At 35.9% G+C, this 25494-nt stretch overlaps 1 protein-coding gene across 3 annotated transcripts in view; it reads left to right on the top strand.

Annotated features, from left to right (window-relative positions):
• The window catches only part of RAB11FIP2 (RAB11 family interacting protein 2), a 42367-nt gene extending 21702 nt beyond the window's left edge, over positions 1-20665 (top strand). The window contains exons 4-6 of one of the 3 annotated variants that reach the window (XM_036898806.2): positions 10749-10794; positions 16502-16651; positions 20332-20665. In XM_036898806.2, the coding sequence (XP_036754701.2) occupies positions 10749-10794; positions 16502-16651; positions 20332-20340 (205 nt within the window). In that variant the 3' untranslated portion in view covers positions 20341-20665. Of the gene's footprint in view, positions 1-10748; positions 10795-16501 lie in introns of all 3 variants that reach the window. The other 2 variants (XM_036898805.2, XM_036898809.2) reach the window with 2 other exon arrangements.
• Positions 20666-25494: the final 4829 nt, after the last annotated feature.

Raw genomic sequence — 25494 nt, 5'->3', positions numbered from 1 at the left:
CTCTGGCCTTTTTCTCCTAGTTCAGAGGGACCCAGGGCTAACTTGCCTCACCCCACCTCCTGGAAGAGTTCCTTTAACAGGTTGTCCTCAGCCTCTCCTCACAGAAGAAGGCTGATCAAGAGACAGACATGCTGTCTTGATGGAGCCTTTGCAGGGTCTGTCCCTGAGTAGGGGCCTGGTGCCTGTTCTCATCACTCCTTCCAGAGTCACTGTTTACTTCTGAAATAAACAGCATTAGAGCCCCATCTCCCCCACCCCCAAATAGATGCTAGTGGATGTATGGCAGGCAGTGGACCAGGTCTACTCAGAGCAACACATGAATACAGCACCACTTCCAGAGTGACAACTTAACTGAAGATTGAGGGAGAAAAGATTCTTTTTAAAGAAGAAATAAGATTATGGTATGGAGTAAAATGCAAAACTCTGCCTGAATTTTTAAATTAAATTTGAGATGTCAGGGAAATTTTAGGCTTGTTGCTAGATTTGTTCTCATGTTCTAGAGTCAGCTTGAGAAGCGTAGTTTAAAAGAAATGGAGAACTTTTGGAATCCATAGGGCTTCTGCTTGGAAATGTGTGAATTTTTTTACCGTATTTAATAATTATTTATTTTCATCATCAGGAGAAATAGTAAGTTAAGCTTGATTGAATACAACATTCTTGATGAAACATGCCTTAATTTCATAGGTGTCTTTAAGTCCTTAAGTTTTAGACTTCAACAACATATTTGTACTGCTTATGACAGAAAAGCAGCTAGGTCTGAATTTTCTGTCCATGATCTTTGGTGTCACTGACCACAATTTTTAATTGTCTTGCCTATGAGATCTCATAAAAGATATCCTGTGAGAATATTAATAAGTAAATTACTGTTAATCCCCATAGACTTTTATGTATTAGGTTCTATTTGCCATCCAGGTATTAGTGTTGCATGCCCAGTCCCAGGAGAGATAGTGCAATATTTTAATCTATAATACCATTAATTTGATTTGGTACTCACTTTTTTCCTAAAAGGAAAAAAAAAAACAATATTGAGTTGCGCCTTGCCTGTTAAACCCTCTGTGCATGTGTAATCAACATAACTATAATGTGCTAAAGGTTGTGTTTACTAGTAGAATCTCTCTTTGGACACATTAATTTTTTAGGACTTTTTACTTATAAAGAAGATGATTAAAGAACATTTCTTTAAACTCCTTTAACATTGACCCTCTATGGAATAACTTTTCAGGATTGACAGAAAATCTCAAATTAATCTGTATCACGGTCAAATACTTAAACTGGTATATAGACTTGGTTGGCAATTCAACTTGCTAGTTATATTGATTTTATTGGAAGTCACCAATTTGAAATTTATTTTAATTCATATTGGCAATTGTAAGTAACAGAATATTTCTATCTTAAAAAGAATTGAAAAACATTCCATTAATGTACTGTCAGGTCTAGATAAAAGTAATCATTATTCAGAAAAATGATTTCCTTTCTTTTTTGAGGACTTGATATCTTGTTGAAACTTGTATTACCCTATTCATTGTTTTACCCAGTCAACTATTAGCTCAGTTGTTACAAATTTTTATTAAGCACTGGATATAATGTATTCAACATGCATTTGTTAAGCATCTGCCATGCCCTAGCATCTACTGTGTTGGATGCTAGGACTGAAAATATTAATGAGATACCATTTCTTCCTGCAACTTACACTTCAGCATGTAGTAGAAAGGGGTGGGGGATCCAAGGATTAAGCTATATACACAAAAGGCAAACTTTAAGAAAAAATCTACTTTTTGGATCAGTTTTAGACAACAGCAAAATTGAGTGGAAGATACAGAGATTTCCCATATACCTTCTACCCCCGCACAAACATAGCCTCTCCCATTATCAACATCCTCCACTAATATGGTACATTTGTTATAATTGACGGACCTACATTGACACATCATAATTATACCAAGTCCATAGTTTACATTAGGGTTCACTCTTAGTGTTGTATATTCTGTGGGTTTGACAGATGTATGACTTTTGACAAATCACACATGCTCACCTTTATAGTATACAGTGTATTTTCACTGCCCTAAAAATCCTCTGCGATCCACCTATTGATAATTTTCTCTCTCCCATCACTTGGAAACCACTGATCTTTTTACTGTCTCCATAGTTTCTGCCTTTTCCAGAATGTCATGTAGTTGGAATCATATGATATGTAGCCTTTTTAGACTGGCTCCTTTCACTTAGTAATGTGCATTTAAGCTTTCTTCATGTCTTTTCATGGCTTGATAGCTTATTTCTTTTCAGTGCTGAATAATAGCATCTGGGTGTACCACAGTTTATCCATTCATCTAATGAAGGACATCTTGGTTGTTCCAAGTTTTGAAAGTTATGAGTAAAGCTTCTGTAAACATTTGTGTGAAGGGTTTTGTGTGGATGTAATTTTCAGTTCCTTCATGTAGATACCGTGCAATGCAATTGCTAGATCATATGGTAAGAATATGTTTAGTTTTGTTAGAAACTGCCAAACTGTCTTCCAAAGTGCTGTACCATTTTACATTCCCACCAGGAATGACAGATTACTGATAACCACAACTTTGCTAGCATTTGGTGGTGTCAGTGTCCTAGATTGAGGCCATTCTGATAGGTGTGTAGTGTTTTTTTCATTGTTATAATTTGCATTTCTCCAATGTCATTTGTGGAGCGTCTTTTCATATACTTATTGCTATCTGTGTATCTTCCTTGATGAGGTGTCAGGATCTCTGGTGCATTTTTAGATTGGGTTTTCTTACTGTTGCATTTTAAGAGTTCTTTGTATATTTTGGATAATAGTCCTTTATCAGATGTATCTTTTGCATATACCGTTGATCTTGAACAGCATGGATTTGAACACCATGGCATGGGTCCACTTATACATGGATTTTTGTCAATAAATATATGGAGAAAATTTTTGGACATTTACAACAGTTTGAAAGAACGTTTTCTTTTCTCACGCTTACTTGATTGTGAGAATAAAGTATATAATGCATATAGTATACAAAATATGTGTTATCAACTATGTTATTTGTATGGCTTCCGATCAACAGCAGGCTATTAGTAAATTTTGGAGCAGTCAGAAGTCACTTGTAGGTTTTCTGCTGTGAGAAGATGGAGAGGTGTCCAGCATCCTTAACACCCACATGTTCAAGGGTCACCTATATTTTCAGTCTGTGGCTTGTCTTTTCATTCTCCTAACAGTGTCTTTTGTAGAGCAGAAAATTTTAATAAAGTACAGCTTATCAGTTTTTTCATGAATCATGCCTTTGGTGTTGTATCTAAAAGTTATTACCATGCACAGGTCATCTGGATTTTATGTTGTCCTCTAGCAGTTCTACTGTTTTGTGTTTCACATCTATGTGTGTGATCAGTTTTGAGTTAATTTTTATGAAGGATGTAAGATCTGTTCCTAGGTTCATTCACTTTATATTTAAATAGCAGTGTGTCGTACGAAACATTTCATACTCATTTTCTTTCATTCCTCTTTTAATTGTAATTCTTTGAAATAGGTGGTGGTGGTTCTATTTCTTGATTAAAGATACAATATATTTAGAGCAGTTAAGTAGGTTGTAAATGGGTAGTAGGTAGTGAGCAGTAAGTTTGGAAAGATGAATTAAGTCAAATCCAGTAGGCTTTGAAAGCCAGGCTAAGAAGTTTTGTTACTATTCAGGGAGATGCTAGAGGTCAGATGGTTTTTGCATATAAATAGCAATGTGACTTGAGCTTTAGCGCATCCTACCCAGACATGTTGTATAGGCTGCACTGGACCTTGGCAGAGACTGGTAAGAGGCTGTTGAAGTAGTCTAGGTTGGGGATAATGTGGTCTTGTGATCAGAAAGGTAGCAGGGAGAATGTTTAGCAAGGAAACAATAAGAGATCTGCGTCCCGAAGCTGTATTGGGAGACTGGCAGCTTTTTGCTGAGGCATACAAGCTGAGGGCCGAAGTCAGGGGCGTTTCTGAGGCTTTGCCTTCGGTGACCACAAGGCTGGTTGTACCAGAAGGAGGAAAACCAGACAGAACTTATATAATGATGATGATGATGGTGATTGGTTTGGGACATGTTAACTTTGAGGTACAAGTAGGATACCCAGTTCAAAACTTAACCAGGCATTTGTAAAGGTGGTATTATAAAGGATAAAGGAATTATGGTTGAAGGTAAAAGATATAGCAGTAATCGGTCCATTTAGTGATGGTAGTTGAGTGGGAGAATATGAAATCACTGAAGTAGAGTAGAAGAGGAGGTGTGAAAAGAGAACTTTAAGAAATATCCAATGTTTCCCACCTAGGGATGAAGGGAGGAAGATACAAGGACAAGGAGTATTTAGAAACATAGGAGAAAAATAGGCTACCAGATATCACAGAAGAGAGAATCAAAAGCAAGTCATTGATATCAAATGGAGTTGAGGGGTTAAAGAGGAGGAGGCTGTTGCCTTAGCTAAAAATTGTTTGTTGGCGATCTTCATAAAAGTAGCAATGAGTATTGGAGTCGGGTGTTTCAGATTATAGAACATGAGTGAATAATGTTAACAGAATCAGCAGGGGTTTCTTGGGAGGGATTAGAGATTGGCAGCATCAAAATGGTAAAAGCGTCTGAGGGGTAATGGGGCTGTGAATGTGCTCTGGTAACAGAGATGAATAAATACAAATGGATTAGGAAACAACTGGGATGATAGTGGGGTCTACAAAGCAGGTCTGCCAAGAGTGAGGGAGTGGGAGAATGAGGAGGAGACACTGATCAGAGGGATTGGGATTGTGTGAGCTCTCACCCTGAGTGACTGCATCCCACCACACTGGTAATTGTTCCTTTGGAAACATGTTTAAAGACATTCTCTTTGTGAAAATGTGCTTTTAATTGTAAGGCAGTATATAAATATGAAGTGGTATTATTAAAATCCAAGTCACTTTAAGCAGTTAAACCATTTCAGAACTCCACAAACACTCAGTCTCCCATAATTTAATCCCAAGAAAATAATTTAGAACGTAAAGTACTCTAGCTCTGTGAAGGTGAGAAGTGTCGTACAGTCAAGGCGAGGAACTTTTTTGTGGCTGGTACTGGTAGTGAATTATCATTTACAAAGTAGGAGACTATGTATTTGGGGGAGAAAAACAATGTTAAAAGTGCTAAAGTAAGTAGTTATGGAGCATAACCCAGAAATTGAAGGGGAAAGGGAAGTGTAGATACTTCATTTGAATAATCATGAGAGATTGTTTTCCTTTGTTTCTCTCTTCTTCCTTCCTTCCAAAACAAACGTTGTCCTTAACCACTTTAAATTATTAAGTGAATAGTTAGTGGCATTTATTGTGTAGTCTTGTATTCTCATCCCAGCAGGAAACAAATGACATACTCAAAACAGATCATTGAAGAAACTTTAGTAAAAGAGGCCATTTACAGAGGGGTGGCTAGGACTGAGGACACCAAGGGGTGGCATAGTGCAAGGGACCAGCAGTGTCCAGAAGGGCCCGCCATGCTGAGGTGTGGGGAGACAGTACACTGTAGCTGCAGCTGCGGCTGGTGGAAGAGAAGCTTTTGCCGAGGCCTCCCTGTGACAGGGAGGGGCTGAGGAGCTGGTAGGAGGAGGGGATAGGCAGAGGTGAGATGGTAGGATGGGGTAGGTCAGTACCCTGTCTCCTCTTTGTTCTGTCCTCCCATCTCTTGCGGAGCCTCCCAGTGGCAGAGCGTAACTGGAAGCCAGTGGGAACAGGGCCCAGATTATGTGCTTTCTGGAGGTCAGCCTCCCGGGGTGCACAAGGGCAGACAGAGAACTAGTCACAGCTATTTCAAAGCCTATTGCTGTTCAGCTTTGTTTTATCTCTTTACATTGTCTAAGGCTTGGACTTTTGGTAGTCGTTTCTGATTGGAAGAAACCTCAGGAAATTGTAGTGGACTCCTTGAAGCCAGCCATCTGAGCTCACGGTGGGCCTGAACACTGGGAACACCTGTGTGAAAGAAGTGCGGTTCATGGCTGCAGGGGCTGAGCGAGGAGTCTGGCTCCTGACTCTGCCACTCAGTAACTGCTCTCCTGAGTAAGCTTTAACTCCTCTGTGCCTGTTTTCTCTTCTGTAAATGGAAATAAAAGCAGCACTCACCTCATAGGATTGTTACAGGATTAAGTGAGTTAACATGTAAAGTGCTCGGAAATGTGCCTGGTACCCTGGCTAAAGTCCAGTAAGAACAAATGTCATTTTTCTTTGGCCTAGTGTCATTATTCTTTGCCCTGGTTTCACTGTAAATGGGCTATTTTTCTTTTCAGACTCATTAAAGGGTTTATGTATTTTTACAATTCTAAGTTTATACCTCCCCTCCCCCAACTACATTTGTCACCAAAGTGAAGGCCCAGGTCTCTAGAGCCCACTCTCTCAGTGAAACAAGATCAACAGGAGTCTTTCCTTTGAAAATAATTAATGGCAGAAGTTCTGTGATAGTTTAGTTATACTTATTTCCTGTACACATTGAGGAATTGAATGGTATTTGAGAAAATTACCGTTCTATCCCATCCCCTCTGCCCCCTGCCAGCCAGGTGGGAAACCTCTGGATTTTGCAGAAAATTTGAATTCATGTGTTAAAATGTGTCAAGTTGTAGGCCAAGTGGGCTTAGCTTTATAATTTCAGCAGGAATGGGCTTGGAAATAGATATGGAAGGCGTAATACTTGTTTTTAAATACCTTCACAAGAGCTTCAAGTATTCTTACATGACTTCTCATTGAAAGAGTTAAAATCCTCGAGCCAGGAATATACACAGCTTCATTGTCTTTGCGAACAAGACAGTTAATCATTTTTAATAGATCTTTGTTCTTTTGTGGGTTTTCTTTTTTTTTTGTCTTGACAACCACTTTTACACTCTCAGTAGTCTCTTCTCTGTCTTAGGTGTTCTTGCTCCAAAAGAATGTATTCATGTTTTAAAAAGAGAAAATAGGGACAAAGAAAAAAGCTCTGTCCACAGCCAGATAGATGCCTTAGTGATTTCTGCAGTGGTCAGTTTTACCACTTTACAAAGATTGGTTTGCTTTTCTGGCCTGTGGAAGATTTGTCTGTAGCAGAAGTTGAGAGACAGTTTTACATTCTTACCAATTGACATTTCTTTATTCAATGTTTATTCTCACTTCAAAATAAATTAAGTGATATTATAGAAGAAGAGATGCTAATGATTCCTTGAGATAAATATTTGAGATCTCTTAATTTTAAAATTAAAAATTAGAGTTTACTTGGAAAATTTATTTTAAACATTTGGAAATAATCATAGTATAAAAAATAGGCTTTACCTGAAAACTTCAGAATGGTAAAGTAAGCATTTTATTCCTTTAAATTATTTTTAAAATACGAATTTAAAATATTTTTTATCAGTTTAAAAGTTACTTTAAAATCCTATGCCATCCCGAAACTCCTTTCAGTTCTGATTTCTAAAATTAATTTTTTTAATTTTGAAATGTTAATTTGTATAGGCGTTTTCAGAGTGCATATGTCTAACTTTATTTTTACCTGATTAAAAACCACCATTTTCCTTAACTTGTTAACAACTCAGTTGAGCAGTCAGACTGTATTACACAATATCTTGTCTGACATTGAGGATAGCAGTCCAGAGAGAAAGATATCACAAATTGGTGCCACACTTCGATAAATAGAGACATTTTATTTTTCTCAAGCTAATTCAATCCAGTTCAGTTAACTCTTTTTTCCCTTTAAGGACAGATCAAAAAAGGCAGCCATGAATGACTGAGTTCATCATGTGTTTGACACGTCAGTGTGTGAGTATAAAGCCGACCACAAGGGAGGGGTTCTGCCTTTAGATTTCAGACAATGCCCAACACAAGAGCTCCCTCTCCCTCAGCTCTGCCCTGTGGATTGCTGGAGAGAGTGTCCGAGAACTCAGGTTACCTCAGGTATAATGGGGAGTCGCCAGGCCTTGCTGCATTAGACACCATTTTCCCTTACAGTTGCGAACTTCTCACTTGAATCATTCTTAAGAAATCTCAGACATTTTTCAGGTTGTTACCGAGTTTCACTTTAGATCTATAGGCTAAATCCACTGGATATGACATATTGTTAGTTTTGTGATTTTAATAAAATCTTTGTTCTAAATATCTGTTCCTTAAAAACCTTTATGACAATAAATACTATACCAGTATTTCTATTTCTTAGTTCAGCAATTTAGTTCAAGCATTTAGAGGATGTTTATGAAAGGATTACAGCTGTCAGAAACTTGCCAATTGCTGTGTGAGTCAGGCCTGAGGGCCCCCATCTTTTCCATCCAAACCTTTCAAGGGTCCTTCCCAGCCGCTGCCTTGTGTCCCTGGCTCTTCCGTGTCCTGCAGTGGCGCTGCTGTCCAGCAGCACCAGGCCATCGCTTATGTCTTCAGAGTCCTCTTTCTCTGGCCTACCAAATCTATCCTTCATGTGATTTTAAATCCTACTTTTTCCTTGACATAAGCCTTCCTTGACTAATTGCTGTGGTAGAACATTTCTTTCCTCTGTGGAATCTAAGAGTTTAATTCTCAAGAGCGCTCTCCTCTTGCCTCCCACAAGTGCAGCTCCACGGTGCTTACTCCGAACGAGGTGATGTTTGCTTTCTGATCACTCCGTGTGTCCTCAGGTTCAGGTCTTCAGCAGTGCAGCCAGGGCTCACTGAGTAGCTCTGTGTGCAGAGAACGGGGTTAGGGCTGTGTGTCCCAGGTCAGAGGACAGATTCCAGAGCCAGAGACCTCCACCGCTTACCAACTGTATGACCCCACGCAAGTTACCTAACCTCCCTGTGACTCATTTCCTTATTCTGAAAATGAAGATCATACCTACCTTAATGGTTATAAAGATTAAATGAGTTAATTTTGGTCAGCTGCTTAGAATAGTATCTGGTACAGTCCAAGTGCTATGGAAATGTTTACTAAATAAAATGATTTATTGAACATGTTCTGCTTGCTAGTCATAGAGCTAAGCTGTTGACTCATTTAATCTTCACAGTAGTCTTATATGGTGGATAATGTTGGGATCCCCACTTCACAGATGAGGGAACCCAGACACATTCAAAGGTTAGTAACTTGCTCAAGGTCCCACAGCGAGTGTAGGCAGAACTGGGATTTGAATTCATACTACCTGGCTCCAGGGCCCTCAACCATTTCTCTGCTTGTAACCACTGTGGTTTACTGTCAAAACTGAACATAAATCATATTGTTCTGAATATCACAGTCAGATGGAGAGAGAGGCAGGCGAGCACATTTCTTGACCTATTAAAAAGCAACATGCTGTGAGGTAATGGGGCAAGGAGATGTTAGTCCCACTGGACTGTGATGTTGACTGCCTTGAATTGGAAATCAGAGGATGGGAACCGCATGTGTTAGCAGCTGCTGCCATGGCACTCTAGGCCTGCATGTGCTATATGATAATGGCTTTTTGGATTTTGTTTTTGTTGTTTTCCTTTAAGCAGTTCTTTTGTTAGGGCCTTGAGGCTTTGCTGGGACAGTGACTCTAGTCTGGGACTATACAGAACACCAAAAGATGGTGGGATACAGGAATGAGAAAGTGTTAGTTGCATCGGCCTATATATGGTGCATTGCGGGTATTTTAAACTACATTTCAATCTTCTCTACCATGTCACCCAGCTCTATGGAAATAACTAAATTTATCCAGAAGAGTTTTAGCTAGAAAAAGTCAGCAACCAGTTCTGGAAGCTTGTTCTAGAAATCTTAGTCATAACAAATGAAACCTTGGATATGTGAGAAATTTTCTTGAGGTGGTAGTTCCTTCATGTATGCCCTATAGATTTACAGCTTGGGGTATATACCTGTAATAACAGATATTTTCCAGACCTTGTATCCAGTGTCCAGGCTTTTTGTGCACACAATCAAAAGTTGTATAATTGAATTTCTCCAAAGGATTACAATTATTTGGCTGATAAAGTACAGATAATGAAAAAATACATTTTATAGTTAAGTCTTTTTTAGGGGGGGAGGAGATAAAAAGGTTCCTAGGACAGTAATGCTTTGTAGAGGTTCTAATGGCTAATACTCTTAAGTGCAGGGTAAAAATTAAGCTTGAATAGCAACGATGAAATATTTACTCATCAGATGGCTTTGAAGTTTAGCTTCTTTTTGGTTGCATTCCTCTTCCTAATGGACATGTTTAAAGAAGGAAATGATTATAGCATTCAGCTGTGATGTTTTCTTACTCTCTTCATGGAAAATATCCATTTTGTTTTGGTTCATTTGGGTATTTAAATTTTGAAGACCAGCTACTTAGAAAACACATTAATTATAGCAATGGTTCGTACAACTCTGAATTCATTCACATTGATGGAATAATATTTAACAGTTAATTTTTCTAACATCTGTAGAATTTTTTAAAAGATTGCTTTAACTTTCATGCTACAATATTTCCAATCTAAATTTATTTAATTCTCCATGTAGTTTTATATCAGAGCACCTAAGGTGAGTGAATGTGCTTATGTATATGAAATGAAAAAGGTGGCTAAAATAATTTATGTTTAAAGATGTTTAGAAACTATACTTCTTCAGTTCTGACAAATAACTGAAGGGTTTTACTTCAAAGTTTAAAATTGTAGCTGCTTTAGAATGTGGAAGGAATAAACACTGCTTTTTTTCTACATCCTGGATTAGATTTCACTCATCTGAGAAAGACTTGAGAAATTGTTATTGCAATGTTGGTTAAAAATGTTCTGTTTTTATGTTTTCTTCCACGTCGACTATCATACACTTCTAACATTTATGTTTGTCTTTCATTACTCAGTTTTCATATGAATCCGACAAGTAATGAAGACCTCAGGAAAATCCCGGTAAGTTGCAGAGGGGGTTAGAGAATTACCAGAAAGTAAGCCACAAACCAGCCTTCTGTCCAGAACATGTTTCTAAAAAGGTCTCTATCTCTTTGAATCCCTCGGCTACCTGTGGACTACAGTTTAGCATGGTAATTTGGGGAGAAAGGAGAAAAGCAAAATTCAAACTTTGTCTTTAATATATGGTAGGGTATGACTTAGGTAACGATCTGTGGAAGTTCTAGCAAACATAATTATAATTGAAGCCAATTTAGAATAATACATATTTTGTTTGCAGACTATTTAAATTAATATGAAAGCTGTATGTCAAGGTCAACACTATAGTTATGAACTAAAAGTATGTGGAGAAAACACTTTGTTGTTTTGACAAAGTTTGAAGAAAAAATAAAACTGCCTGTTAACATTCAGCGGTAGGAAAGGCATCCTGTCAAGAGATGCAGTTAACCAGGAAATGATTTGAAAGAACCTTTAAGACACTTAAATTCCTAGTCAGAACAAAACCAAATATATTAACAGGCTTGGAAGCAACCTGCTAAATTAACTCACATATTTTGCAAGGATTGTTCAGATATCGTAACTTCATTTTATTGTTATTTGAAGTACAGGTTTGGATCTCTGTTCAGAGTTCCATTGCATCTTCAGTCACTGCTGAATGTATTAAACCTAGAGAATAAGTTACTTTACAAAAATATGGGCACATGTTCTTGGTAGAAAAGTAAATTCTCACTGAATAACAGAAATAGGGCCTTTATTCCAAGAGACTGATGGTTGTTGTTTGAACCATCTGTCCTTAATGTGTGTGATCCAGATGTATAATAAGGATTTTTTAAAGCAGTAACATATCACAATTTTCTATGATGTGATGTTCCTAGAAGAAACCATGGTGGTGTATAAGCCATTCTAAGTGTAGTTATTTGTCTTTAAAATTGTAGAAAACATTATGGAAGCAGAGGACTTTGTACTGTTTTTGCTATTTTATGTAAATGATTTATAAGTTTTGATGTTTCATAAATACTCAAGTCTTTATAATATGGCAGTCTGGCGAGAAATGTCAGTATATATGAAATCAGCCTTTGATCAGATAGTAAAATGAATTCTATCAGGCAGTTACTTAATCTCAAACAAAATGCAACATCAAAAAATCGATTTAATGTGCAGCTATTGTTTATTAAGTAACCTTAATTACAATTTCTATGTACTCGTAAATGTACTTTTCCAATCTTGTAATTTATTGCTGTAAAAGCATCCTTAGAATTCTTTAAAGAAATAAAATGTGAAAATTGTTTTAGTTAAAGGATTTAAAGGTGATAAAAGAATCCTTGATGTGTGATTATTTTTCTCTGGAATACTAACTATTCTAAATGACAGTTAAAGGATTACTAGGTGCTGTTAATTTACTGCAAGATACAATTAAGAGGAGAAAGCTCATCCTCATACTGATCGTTATTGAGGAAAAGTATTTGAACAATTTTTATGTTGAAGATTACAAGATGTTTGAAGTAATTTACATTAAGTTCTCCCATAATAGCCATCTACCAAGTTATTTTTTTTCCCCTTCTGGACATAGTATTTTGTAATTAAGTTTGTATGTCTTATATGCTAGTGCCAACACCTGTCTGTGAAAGCACAGTGTTTAAACAGGAGCAGTAGCCAGTTGAAAGGGCAGTGTGAGCTCTTTAAGGCCTAATTAAGAACTGAAAGGGAGATGAAGGGAGTAGGACAAAAGATGTGAAAGTAGCTGAGATGATATTCCCAGAGCAAAGTTCCTCATTAGAACAATAATGAGATGATCAGAGAATGCCAGGCCTTCATCTTATCTCTCTCTCTCTCCTCTAGTTGCCTTGGATGTCAGTTAGTACCCCACCAATATTTGGTTACCAGGACAACCTTTCTTTAAATCTTCAGTTATTTTGAGTCCTGATAATTTGCTTTTGTTTAAATTTAAATATTGTAAAAAATATACATTTCCTAGTTTAAAAGGCTAGACTGTGTGTAAAGTACAAATAGATCACTAGTAATTCTCAGTCTTCTGTACAACTATATTCTTTAAAATTCTGATTAGAAAATTTCATGTAATGATTCTGTTACTCTCTCACCCAGTCCCTATTTTCTTATATCTGTATATGGAAATTTTTAACACTGGTTGGGTAGGAATAAAAAAGGATTGGTTGTGAAAAGGGAAGAAGAGAAGAAAAATTTACATTAGATTTCAATATAAGAAGATATGTTAAAACCATGTGTACTATCTCTGTGGAGTGCTAGAGGAAAAAATATTGAGGACTTAGGTGTCAGTCCTGTTGTAGGTTATTAGAGTCTTTACCATAGTTTGGAGATTTCTCAGTTTAAGCAGTTTTTCTAAGAATCAAAAGTATCTTCTGAAAGAACAGTTTGTGTATTTTCCTGAGTTTTCTTCTTTAAGTGAAGTAATTTTTATAACGAGGAAATGCTTTAATTTCCTATTGTATATGCTAATATTAATCTTTAGTATTTGATTTGGACTTATATCAGCAAACAGAAGGATTTATATATTTATTGAGTATATAAGTCAGTTTAAGAACCTTCTGCCTAAAATTAGGAGGTTTACATAATTTTCAAATATGAGATAAAATCTGGAACTAAGCATAAAACTGTTTTTAATTATTTGATATTATTTTCCAGAATATGGTTTATAGTACATGTGTTTCTAAGATGTTTTCCTGCTTAGAAACTTGATGCAGAAATTTGGGACAAAATTTTGACATGAAAGAACAAATGGAAAATTTATTGAAAAGGTCAGAAGTGTATTTCCAGGAAATCTATCTATACATAAATATTAGATGGTTGTGAGGGAAAAAATAAGCCAAGTACTGGATTTGTGTATTCTAAATTATGGCTATAGTGTTGAATAGTATTCTGGATAGTAATTGATTATTTTAAGAGATTAAATTGTTAGCTTGATTTGTATCATGGTATTAATTAAACTACTTATATCAAAACAAGAATTTTTTGACATGTCTTTCTTCTTCATTGTCTTTAGAGAAATAAAAAAAATTTTAACTACATTATCTGGTAGTACTGATATGGTGTTAAATAATATAAATGATTGTCTAACTGTATATAATCACTTAATTTGGAGAAAAACCAGTTCATATATGCATAATTTGATTAAGGTTAGAGTGACTCAGACCAATGCTATTATTACAATGCAATGTTTAATTAAGAAAAAAAGTAAAACAGTCAACTAAGTAGTAATGAGTCCCATTTAATTTCATTAATACCTGCAATTCTCATAAGAACTCCTGTTTTTCAGTAAATATTTTATTAGAAAAATGAAATCACTTTAGTTGGACACTATTATTTTTTCAAATGCAGTTCTGAAAAAGTCATTTTGTAGATCAGGAAATTTTAGAATTGAAAGGGACCTTGGAGAACATCTCATTTATCAGATAAAGATTGAGTCAGACCTGGGTGGTTTCTGTCTCAAATCTGTGGAGAATTACTTAGCTTAAAGAAACTATATCTTATTTTTAGTAAATTAAAAAACTATATTTACCTCAATAGTATGTCTTATCTTTTCTGTAGAAACCTGCATAATATAATAAATGTTTAATAAGAATGTGGTTAGGAAATTAATAAGCTTTATATTTCTAAACTACTTGTGATCAATTAAATTAACTAGTAAATACTGAGTTTGCATATGTTCTTATGCTTACAAAAGATTATTTGATCTGAAAGAGAAGAGAATAAATGTAAGGTAACAATTGTCACCAGGATTGTCCTTTAATTTTTGCAAAGCAATATTCTGAAGTGTTCTGGGGATAAAGATGTAATACACATCTTAGAATTGTGTCTGTTCCAGTTTCTAATGCTCAAATAAGTTGTTTTAAATTATGTTACTGATTTGAACTCACTTCTCTTTAGCATCTCTCTATTCATTCTGTTAATCTAGTGGAGGCTCTTATTAACTCTTGTCTTTAATATTTCAAAAGATTTGTGATTCTTTGCAGCCCCTCCAAATGATCTTACGCACTGCTGACATTTAATTTTCCTATAACTTAGATTTAACATATCTTTCCTGTTTAGAGACCTTTAATGGCTTCCTAGCTCCCAAGCAATCAGTCTAAAAAGTCTTTAATAATAGCATTCAGTGTCCTTGATCATCTATTTGGAGCCTACCATTTCAGCCTCTGTGCCTTATCCTGAACTTTATTTTCCAGCCGTACTACACTGATTACCTGCTGTTGACCACTATGCCTTGAACCTGTTTCCTCGTTTGAACAAGCAGAGCCCGCTGCTTGAGATGCCCATTACCCATTTCTGCCTGGCAAAGTCTTTGAAGGCATTGTACAAGCTATATCTTCTCTACAAAACCTGAGAGATTTTATGAGATTGGGGAAGTTTTCAGTCCTGATTATTTTTTCCCTTATCCCATAGAAGGAAGCGTGCTTCGGTAACCCAAGCATTATATTGATATCTGTTCTCTAATTTGTCTCTCTGGTGTTGGAAATCATGGTGCCTGGGCCAGGGGCAGGGGCATAAAAAGTTGTACTTCAAAAAAATTTGCATAGCAAATTAAAATAGATATTGAAAATGGAAAGACAACTTTAATTTCTATGGGAAAAATGGAGAAAAAAGTCTTCCTCTATTCACCAGTCCCCATTCTGCCTCCTCCACTGAAGACACTAGATAGAATTAGTCCTTAAACTCAAGACTAATTTCCTCAGTATTTTAGTTTATTTTCCTTAAAGCCAAATCAAACGTTTTGAAAGAGAGTGATGAAAATCTTTTAAAGTTGCTGAGTTAAGTGACAGAGCTATGTATAAAAAGGCATAAAGGTTGCTAATTTATTTTTGGGCATTTATATTTTACATAATGAAAAATCTGCGCACTATAAATAGTTGACATTACAGGGCCTTTTTGAAGCCATTCCTGAGAAATATTTTTCTTTCAATATTAGAATGCTTTGTAATAATATTTAAGTCAATGTCTTTTTCTTTTTTATTTATATTTTTGTGTAAAATGAATTTTCATCAATAGAATAAGGTTAGGAAAATAGTAAATAAATGAAATGGGAAAGAATGCAGATACACTAATCCTAAGTATTAACATGATCATTGTTGAACTCTGAGTTTCCTGATAACCATGGCAAAAAGGGAAATACGATGTAAGTATTTGTCCTAGGAGGAAGAAGAGACTAGTTAGAGAAAAAAGTTCTGTTTTCATCTAAATTAAAATAGAAGTTACTGCCATGGCATTTCTTAGAAGAATCCTCATTGATTTAATTCTGAATGCCTTCAACATTACTTAGCAAGTTGGAGAAATAGATTTGGTACTGCTGCTTCTTATAACTGTCTTCAATAAAAAGCCAAGGGCATAATTAAGTCACGATTCAATGGAAACAGTTCCATGAGGACTACTGTCTAAAGTATATTTTTCATACAGTCTCTAAGTTAATTCTTAGAGATCTTTAGTTTTTCTCTATTTTAGTTATTTATTGAAGAACATTTTTTCTCTTAGTTTAATCTAAAGTATATGGTCAATCTTTTAGGGCACTGTACACATGGTAAAAAAGTTTTTAGGAGAATTCAGAATCATAACCAAGGCTTTCATATATTTGCCTTAGTCCTTGCCTCAGAACTAGCTGGCCGTTCTGTGAACTATCTCATTCGTTCTTAGTTTGTGCCCAATACTATAATCTGCTAAAGTGACAGCCTATATCCTGTTCCAGGACAGCAACCCTTTTGATGCCACTGCAGGGTATCGCAGTCTGACCTATGAGGAGGTACTACAGGAACTAGTGAAGCACAAAGAGCTTCTTAGGAGGAAGGACACCCACATCCGGGAACTCGAGGACTACATCGACAACCTCCTCGTAAGGGTAATGGAAGAAACACCCAGTATTCTCAGAGTGCCATACGAACCGTCCAGGAAAGCTGGCAAATTCTCCAATAGTTAATAAGCTGATTGTACTGCATTTATAATTGGGGGAAAAAAGAAGAAAAACTTGTTACTGAAAGAGACTCCATTATCAGGTTTCCTTACATATTCTGCTGTGTGGTAAAAAACTGTTTTACCTGTAAATATTAACAGAGACTGTCAAGAGTGACCTTTGAAGTGAGCTAAATAATCTAAACTTTTAAAGTGAAAATGGGCCAGATTCTCAAAGAATTAGCAGTTTCTTAGGGTCCACTTAGGTGCTGGTGCCGGCCCACTAGTCTGCCATAGGCTCAGAAATACCTTCAGAAGTACATGACTTACTCCTCAGGCATCAATTTCTCGTAAAGCAGAGTTGATACTGTGGTTGCTTTTTCTGAAGTTAATTTGTAGTTGTATTTAGCTGCAGTTAAACACTACTAAAAAAAGTCCATATTTTATATATATATATATACATGAGTATATGTTCATGTATCTGTATATTGAATAGATGCATATACCTCACATGTACATGTGTTTTTAGAACATTTAAAAACAACTGGTCGCCCCTAAAATGAGGATACCAATTTCTTAATTTGAAAGTACTGTGCTCCATCATTACAAAACAAATCATCGTTGCTACTGTTACGGTTTGTGACAGGGAAGCTGCTTCAAATCACTCTCGACTATGTGTACCTTGGTTTCAAAATGAGCTGCTTCCATATATTATCCCAGTATCAAACTTTTACTCTTTTTCCAAAAAATGATCCAATGCCCTTTTTACTTTAGGAAGCTTCATTAGCTTCACAACAGCATGAATTTCTTGAATTAATTTTTTATCTTAACATTTGAATTTTGTTTAAGCTGTAAGCAGAAGATAAGCTAATTTGTTTTGTTGAGATTCTGAATGCCTTTAAATCACTAGCAAGGAAAATAATAAGTTATATCTGAAGGTAATTTTTGGGAAAAAAGTATATCATCTGATGCCTGATAACCCAAAGCAGTGGGCAAATTCTGGGAATGAAGAATTAGGCTTGGTTTCAAGTTACAAAAGTAAAAGAACAGATGGTTGCATTAGGGTCTTGAACCAAAATAAGTGTTACTAAAGGAGTGAGTTTTCAGAACAAATCTTTACTAGCATGGCATTATACATCCACCCTTAAAGAATTGATTTATTACAAAATTATAGGTTGGCTTTTTTTAAAAAGTCTGTTCCTAAAAAGTGTTGATTACTTCCATGAATTAACTATATTTGTACAAAATTAGTCTAAAATTTAAAGTGAAAAACAGTTGTATAAAAATATTACTAATCATTTGCTTATTTTTTACTTTAAAAATCTAAAATATTTAACTACGAACACTGAATATATGTCTTGAATTTAAAAAGAAAAATTCACCTTTATATGGAGACATATATTCCCTGACCTTTTAAAGAACCACATTTTTGTCTGGTATTTATCTCTGGTATGTCTTCATTGAAAGTTAAATATACAGCTGATATAATGGTTTTGCTCATTTTAATATTTAAATCAGATAGTGTCCAAGCTTATTTTTGTCGTCTAAAATCGGTTATTTGTATTTTTGTAGTTTCTTTAGTTTTCCTATGAGAGCAAACATTTTGAAATTCTGAAAAACTTTCCCAAATATAAAAAAATTATATAATGTTTTTAAATGAAGAAATGGAGAAGCAAGAATAGTTTCTACCAAATAACTTTTTCCTCTGCTTGTAAATTCCTGTAGTAAATCTCAAAATCTGGAGTAGAATTTAATTTTCCCATTTGAGGTCTTAGTAATTATTATTTTTTAACATGGTACCATTTTTAGTTAACATTAAGTATTACAAAATTCTTAGTATTTGTTTTTTCTGTTGTTAATATGGTTGAAGCTCTTTTTTCAGTATTATGACAAATTATCTGTATGCTTTGGCCAAATTTACTCTTTATAGAATGAACCAAGATGTCAGTTTTGTATTGGAGATATGTTTTATATAAATAGAGCTCATTAAAAAGTGTGGTTCAAGGACTGCTCTTCTTTTTATGAGGAAATTCATTTTTAAGGAGAGATTCTTTTCATGTATAAGAACTGTTAAAGATTAGATTTATTCATATATGAATGATTTGGTTAAAACTGAATCAGTATTTTTATCTTTAAATCTGAGACAAGATGTGTATTGAAAATTGAATTTACATTTATCACTGCCTAAAAATGTTCTGTTCTGATGTTTGTAAACTTTCACTTATAACCTAAAGTACAACATATATTTTCCCAATTGGTCAATGTAATTAACTAAAAACAAAAAGTAAAAATGAGTAATCATGTCAGTGTTTCCTGTATTTGGGCCAAAGTGCAAACAGAATAGTTTTTAATTTCTAGCATTGTAGAAAAAAGGCCAAAAAGATCACCTTAGTTTATTTTTCAAAATGCAACTTTTAAGTGTTCTAGTGGTATATTTTGTTAGTGGCTTAGAAATGGAAATAAAATACATGTACTCATTAAGTACTGCACAACACAATAGACTTTCAACATTTTACTTTTGCTTTTATGATTTAAAAAAATGCATGCTCAAAAATATTTCCACCAATAATTACAGAATTGATATTTATCTCACACCTGTTTTAAGCTAATACATTTTTGTTGCATAATTAAAATGGCTCTGCTGTAATTTTAAAAGAGCATTATTTCACAACCAGTTCCCCTTCCACATCTGAAATTCCACTTCAAAGTATTGAACTTCCTACCACTTAGGCTTCAAGTTTCACTTACTGAACTCCAGGGTCATATCTTAGAATTGTACATAAAATGATGTGTTACCCATTCATGAAATATGTATTGCTTTTTGCTGCTATATTCTACATTAAGCCTAGATTTGCCATCCTCCCATGAATGTAGTATTATCCATAGATTATACATAACTACATCTATTGCTTTTGGTAGTAAGTGATTTAGTTGTAATTTTCCAGCTATCAAAACGTTGCCTTGTAATTAGAAGGGTCTCACAAATGGAAACCTAAGTAAAACTTAGCTCATCAGTGACAGACTGGCTTTTCTCACATCCTTCCTTCACCAACTCCAACCACCCTCACACCCCCCTGCCTACCACCCATACAAAGGTTCTTAATCTTTAGCAAGGATAATCTTTAAAACAAAGAAAAAAACTATTATCTTTACTATACCTAGTAATTGTCACTCTAGAGCTTTTATCTTCCTTTGTAACTTTTTAGGAAAAGCAGCCTCCCTTGATTTGTAAATCAAGCTGCAACTTTTTGATGTCCATGTGCTCACATATCTTATAGATACAGTAGGTGTCTCACATGTGTGTAAGTGAAGTGTAAAGCATGCTCTTTCATTCGATCTCCTTGAAGTAAGAGGTAAAGGATCACAGTGCTGCTGGTTCATGAGATGGTAGATGTTAGGGTCTGTCAGCACACTTTGAAAGCCCCTATTTTCACAGATTTATAACTTTAATAATCCATATGCAATCATTGGAAGTATTTAATATGCAATAGGTAGCACCTTAACTAATTAATCTGCAAATGAAAAGTTTTCTGATGTATTTAATAAGAAGTGTAGAAGCTCCTCAAGCATTAAACTACAGTTGACATTTTATTTCATTTATTTTTCTATGTCAAAAATCTACTTTTGCAGTGGAACTGAAGTCTGTAAAAACAAGACATTGGGCCTACTAATCTTCAAAGCTTCCAGGTGCTTCATATTTTAAGGTACGAAAAAATACTGCAGACCTAGAGGTGTATATATTTAGCAGGTATGTGAAAGACAGAAGCATTGTTTTTACTGAAGAGTACCACACTCATTAAGTAAAATGCTCTTGTAACTTGTATATGTTTTTGCAGGTACCAACTCAAAAGAATGTAAGCATTGCATAATGTGACTATTGTATAATGTATGTAATTGATGCATGAATCAGATTTTTATATATGATTATTGACTTATTATAGTTGATTAAAGTGTTTAATCTGAATTCAGTGGTCATAATTTCTTGTTGCAGATGAAACAGTGTGACTGAGGCATGTGTATGTGAATCCTTGTTCTTTAAGAATATTTTGGATGCCTCTTATTTGACATATGGCAGCAAGTATTCTGGAAGACCTACAAACCCACTTCACCATGAAAATAGTTTTGAAAAGTCATTCAGAGAGTGGTTGGTACTTACCTTAGAACATTCTTCAACCAGTGTATGAATGCTCTTTCTGTCTAAGACATCCTCTTGTAGGCACAGAGCTAATGCTTTGGTAGAGAATGACATTTGGGTATTTACATAGAGGGTAAAGCCTTTGCTCAGGGCTTTATATTTATGCATCATTTCATGTATTCCTCACAACAATTATGTGAATAAGGACTATTCAAGCTTTCAAAGGAAATTTAAGACAACTAATGTAAAATCTATATGTAGATAGAACTCAAGAGTAGTGTTGAGTTGGCAAACCCACAGCATTTCTCACCAGTTCTTACTGTCCAGCTCATGGCAGAAATCACCAGTCGATCACCACTTCCAGCCTTCTCAGCATAGCAGTCCATGTGTCCACCTGTCCATCCAGGGTGTTGTCTGGGAACCAGGAATCCAAGGGCCTGGGATGGTGTGCGTGTGAGTGTGGGTTAGGCAGTTCCAGGATTCTGGATTCTGAGGTGTGATCCATATGTAGTCCTGGACATACATCACACACATTTGAAACAAGGGATTTCCCTGCAAGCCTGAGCACCTCCCTGGTCTCTAATTGCTCTCAGACTCTTAGGGTCCATTTAATGTACCCCTTCACTTCCCCCAATGTATCTCTAGATTGTTCTCCTTTCTGCCTATGCCCAGCACATACATTAATTTTTCCCTTAGTCTGCTGAGACAAAGATATTTGGGGTAATAGGGGAATAGACAGTTATTATACTATTGAAGTAGCCATTTTTACATAGTTTTTGTTTTAATGCAGTGCCTGTCTCAGAAATGTTTCTGTTCAGTTTTCAAAGTAATGGTCCCATGACCTGTATGCCCACATTCTCTGTTTTCCCCCCAAAATTTTGCATGATACCACAAATGTCATACTTTCACATTCTTTCACAAAGTTAATACTTAAAAGCAACATTTTTATATACCAGGAATCACATGAACTAGAAGTGCTTCATTCCATCCTTATACTCCTCACACCCTAAAATTAGGTTCTTAAGTTTTCAAAGCTTTCATCATTTGCTAGACATATTCCAAAGCCAGAATTTACACTGGGAAGCCAAAACCAAATTTCTCTCTCAGAGGTTTTCAGCTAGGGTGTGCTGTGGTGGTCAAATTTAAGATATAGTCCATTTTGTTACAGATATTGGTACCACACTTTGCAAATGATTTGTTTTCTTAATGGAACAGAGTGAAGCTCATCACTACTATAATGTTACTTATGTGCGAGTGTGCTCTGGGGAGTGACAGAAAGCTGTAGGGACCGAGACTGCAGCTCGTTTGTGGTTCCCAAGAAACTTCCCTATTTGTGCCCCAGCCTTAGTGCAGGGATTACAGACTCTTCTGTTTGCAGAGCTAGGTGGGTTCAGTGGGTAATAAGACAGGCCAGGTGTAAAAGAGTAGGAACTGTTGGGGACACTGGCAATCTGGGGAGCCCATTTCCCCCACTAAAAGGGACCAGCAGCTGTTCAGCTCCAGCTCGTTCTGCCCATGTAGAAATCGGGAAGGCCACGCTTGCTGAACTTTATCTTTCTAGAAAAACTTGAAAATACAGATCTTCATGTGAGATACGATTTCCAAATGTTAGCAACTATTTCATTTTTAAAAAAACAAAAAAATTGAAGGCCACCAGTGTTCAATCTCTTCCTTAGTCACTGTTTCTGATGTACAGTCAGTCATTGCTATCATCATCATTGTAACCGAAAATTTAGAGTTATAGTTATGGCTTACTTCCTCCACCAATGATTCTGTGTTGGTCAAGGGGCACATGGAGGGTGTGTGATATGTAAGACAGAGACACAGCAAAGGCTGTTGGGTGGGCAGGAGAGAGAGAGTAGCTATTCAATGGGTATTATAATGTTTCAGGTATGCAAAATGAGTAAGTTCTAGAGATAGGTACATACGGTGCCTATAGTTAACAATACTGTACTGTACACTTATAATATTTGTTAAGAGGGTAGATCTCAGGTTAAACATTCTTACCCCAAAAAAGAGAAAAGACTTCCTGGTATGCCTGTCCTTGAACCTGATTACAGTTGCTTTTTAGAGGGCAAACAGTACACGTAATCCGAGTTACAGTCTGAAGGCCATTGCTCTGCTCTAGTGTTTAGAGCATTTTGGAGTGTTATTATGGGGTCTGTTACAGTATGCCATTTTTGTGGTACTTATGAGCTTCCAACATCTCAGTTATGATGGCCTTGCCTTTTGGTAGAAATCGTGTAAAAACTATTAGTGTCCTAAAGATCAGTTCAGCACATCACACTGTGCTGTGTTAAGGTCAAATCACATACAGTTGCCAGTGATAAAAAGTCAATGTGCTTTCATGTGATTTTTTGAGGGGGTATAAAATATGTATTTCAATTAATTCAGTGGCCATTGATTGATACCATAGTTTGTTTAATATTGTACATTGGCCATTTAAAATTCTTCCATATTTTTTTACTCCAGCCAGGTTAGGAAAGGCAGATGGTTTAGATCACTGGTTCTCAAAGTTAGTACTTGTTAGAATGTAAATTCTCAGGCCCTATTCCAGACCCACTGAGCAGAAACACTGAGGTGGAACCCTGAAAGCTCTTTTAACAAGCCCTCTAACAAGCTGTTTCAAATATAGAGCCCCTCCCCCCACTCTTTTTTTTTTCCTTAGCTTAGTGTAGTTTAGAGATCCTTTTTTTGACTTAATGCAACTTTCCTTGCCAGCCCTGAATTTATTTCTGTACCTGGTTTTTTAGTTTTTTGAGGAAATTATTGTTTTGCATTTTAAACTTCATCTTCAGGTCTGATGGAACCACATGGATAGAATGTTCATAAGGCATGCACAATACATTATGCAGAGTAGATGCATCATAAATTCCTGTTGATTCATTGCTATGATGTTTTGCTTGTGCAGTAAGATTTGGTATTGTGGTTGAAAAGGCAAAAATGCATGGGGGCCTTAATGTAAAACTGTGAGAATGTTTTCCTTTTGTTCCAATTGTCTATGCCAAGTTGGGTTAAGGAAGCCATCTTTCTCAGCCTCACAAAGGCCTTTACCTGAGGTAAAAGTGCAGAAAAGGAAATAAGAGAATGCAGCTACATAGGTAATTATGGTACAATAAAGTTTTGAATATATATGTGAAATTGGATAATGAACCTTAATATAACAAATGAAGTCAACTTGTGACTTTAGGTGAGATATTTTATTTAACAGGCACCTTGTCACTTTGCTAGTTATTATCGTTTTGTCAAATAGTTCATAAAAAGCTTACTTTCACCATCAAAACTGGGTCTAGTTCTCATTTCTAGTGAAATCTAGAGTGAAATTTAAAAAGTCTTGTTAGATCTTTTATCAGATATTAGAAAAATGAAATGATTAGGAAGTAGCCATTACACATTAGGTTAAATAACGTAATTACAGTAAGGGTGGCATGAGAGAGAATACCTGCAGTGAGACTAGCATTGCTGTTTATCCCTCCGTGGGGTAATGGCTAGAACATTAATAGTTCTAAATATGTAAAGTGGATTAAAGAACATCTGAGCACTGGCAAAAGTTCCCGGGTTTGGGGTTTCTTACTTATTTATTTTTAATCATCATGCAGACCCTCATGGAAACTTCAGTGCTGAAAGGGGACTGAGAGCACAGAATAGCAACATCACAGCTGATTCAAGAATCCTCAACTTGAGCCTGTAGTTTCAGCCTCTTTCAGCAAAATTTTGCTACAGGTAGGCTAAAGACCAACAATATTGGTTTATGAATTTCCTCTCCTGCCCTGGTTATGAAGAAGGTGTTAACGAGGGGAACAGGGCAGAGAAAGCCAAGGGGGTGGGTGGAGACGGCAACAGTAAACCAGGCCCCCAGGGAAACTAGTTGCCAACCTCAGATTAATTTAGGTTATAATCTGAGACCATACAAGATAAGCACCTCTTTTAAGAAATCTTTCATTTGTCATAATCAGTTGACTGATCCAATAGAGGCATTTAATGTTTTTATGTTTACATTAAAGTTTTTGTTATTAATGTACTGTTATCGAACATCTTTGATGATTTATAAGCTGTAAAATATTTTACTGTTTGACTCTTTTGTTTACCAAGCTATTCACTTAATGCTATATAATATGTAGCACTTGAGACCATCTGTTAGGAATATTTGAATAATATGCACGCTGTGAAGATATGTACAGCAAATAAGGCACAAAACACATGAAATATTCAGGAAGAGGTGTAAAGACAATCCATGTATTCTAATTTAAAAAAATACAGTCTGAAATCTAGGAGTCTTTCTGAAAATGAAGCTCTCTTCTTATTCTGGGCAAATTGCTCTGCTGAGTGGCATTAAGATGTCATTTTGACTTTAAGTGACTAGATTTTAAATAAAAATATTGGAATTCATACTAATTAGAATTGTGCTTATAAGAGCCCTTCATTAAGTGTGAGGCTTTACTGCAGTGATTACAACAGTTGGGAATCACGATAGGCAGCCTGTTTTGTGAAGCAGGCCAAAGAGAGGCTGTGACTAGGAGAGCTTGGCTATCCTGGGGTGTGTCATCCCTGGAGGAAGGGTTTGGGGGGATCAGGTTTGGTAGTCTTGGAAACACTGAGCTGGGTGCAGTGACTAGAATCCTAGGCCTTGACCGATATTTTAATCGTATTGGAGTTTG

Source organism: Manis pentadactyla, chromosome 8 (genome assembly GCF_030020395.1).
Source record: "Manis pentadactyla isolate mManPen7 chromosome 8, mManPen7.hap1, whole genome shotgun sequence".
Lineage (NCBI taxonomy): Eukaryota > Metazoa > Chordata > Mammalia > Pholidota > Manidae > Manis > Manis pentadactyla.
This window is presented reverse-complemented; position numbering and strand designations above follow the sequence as displayed.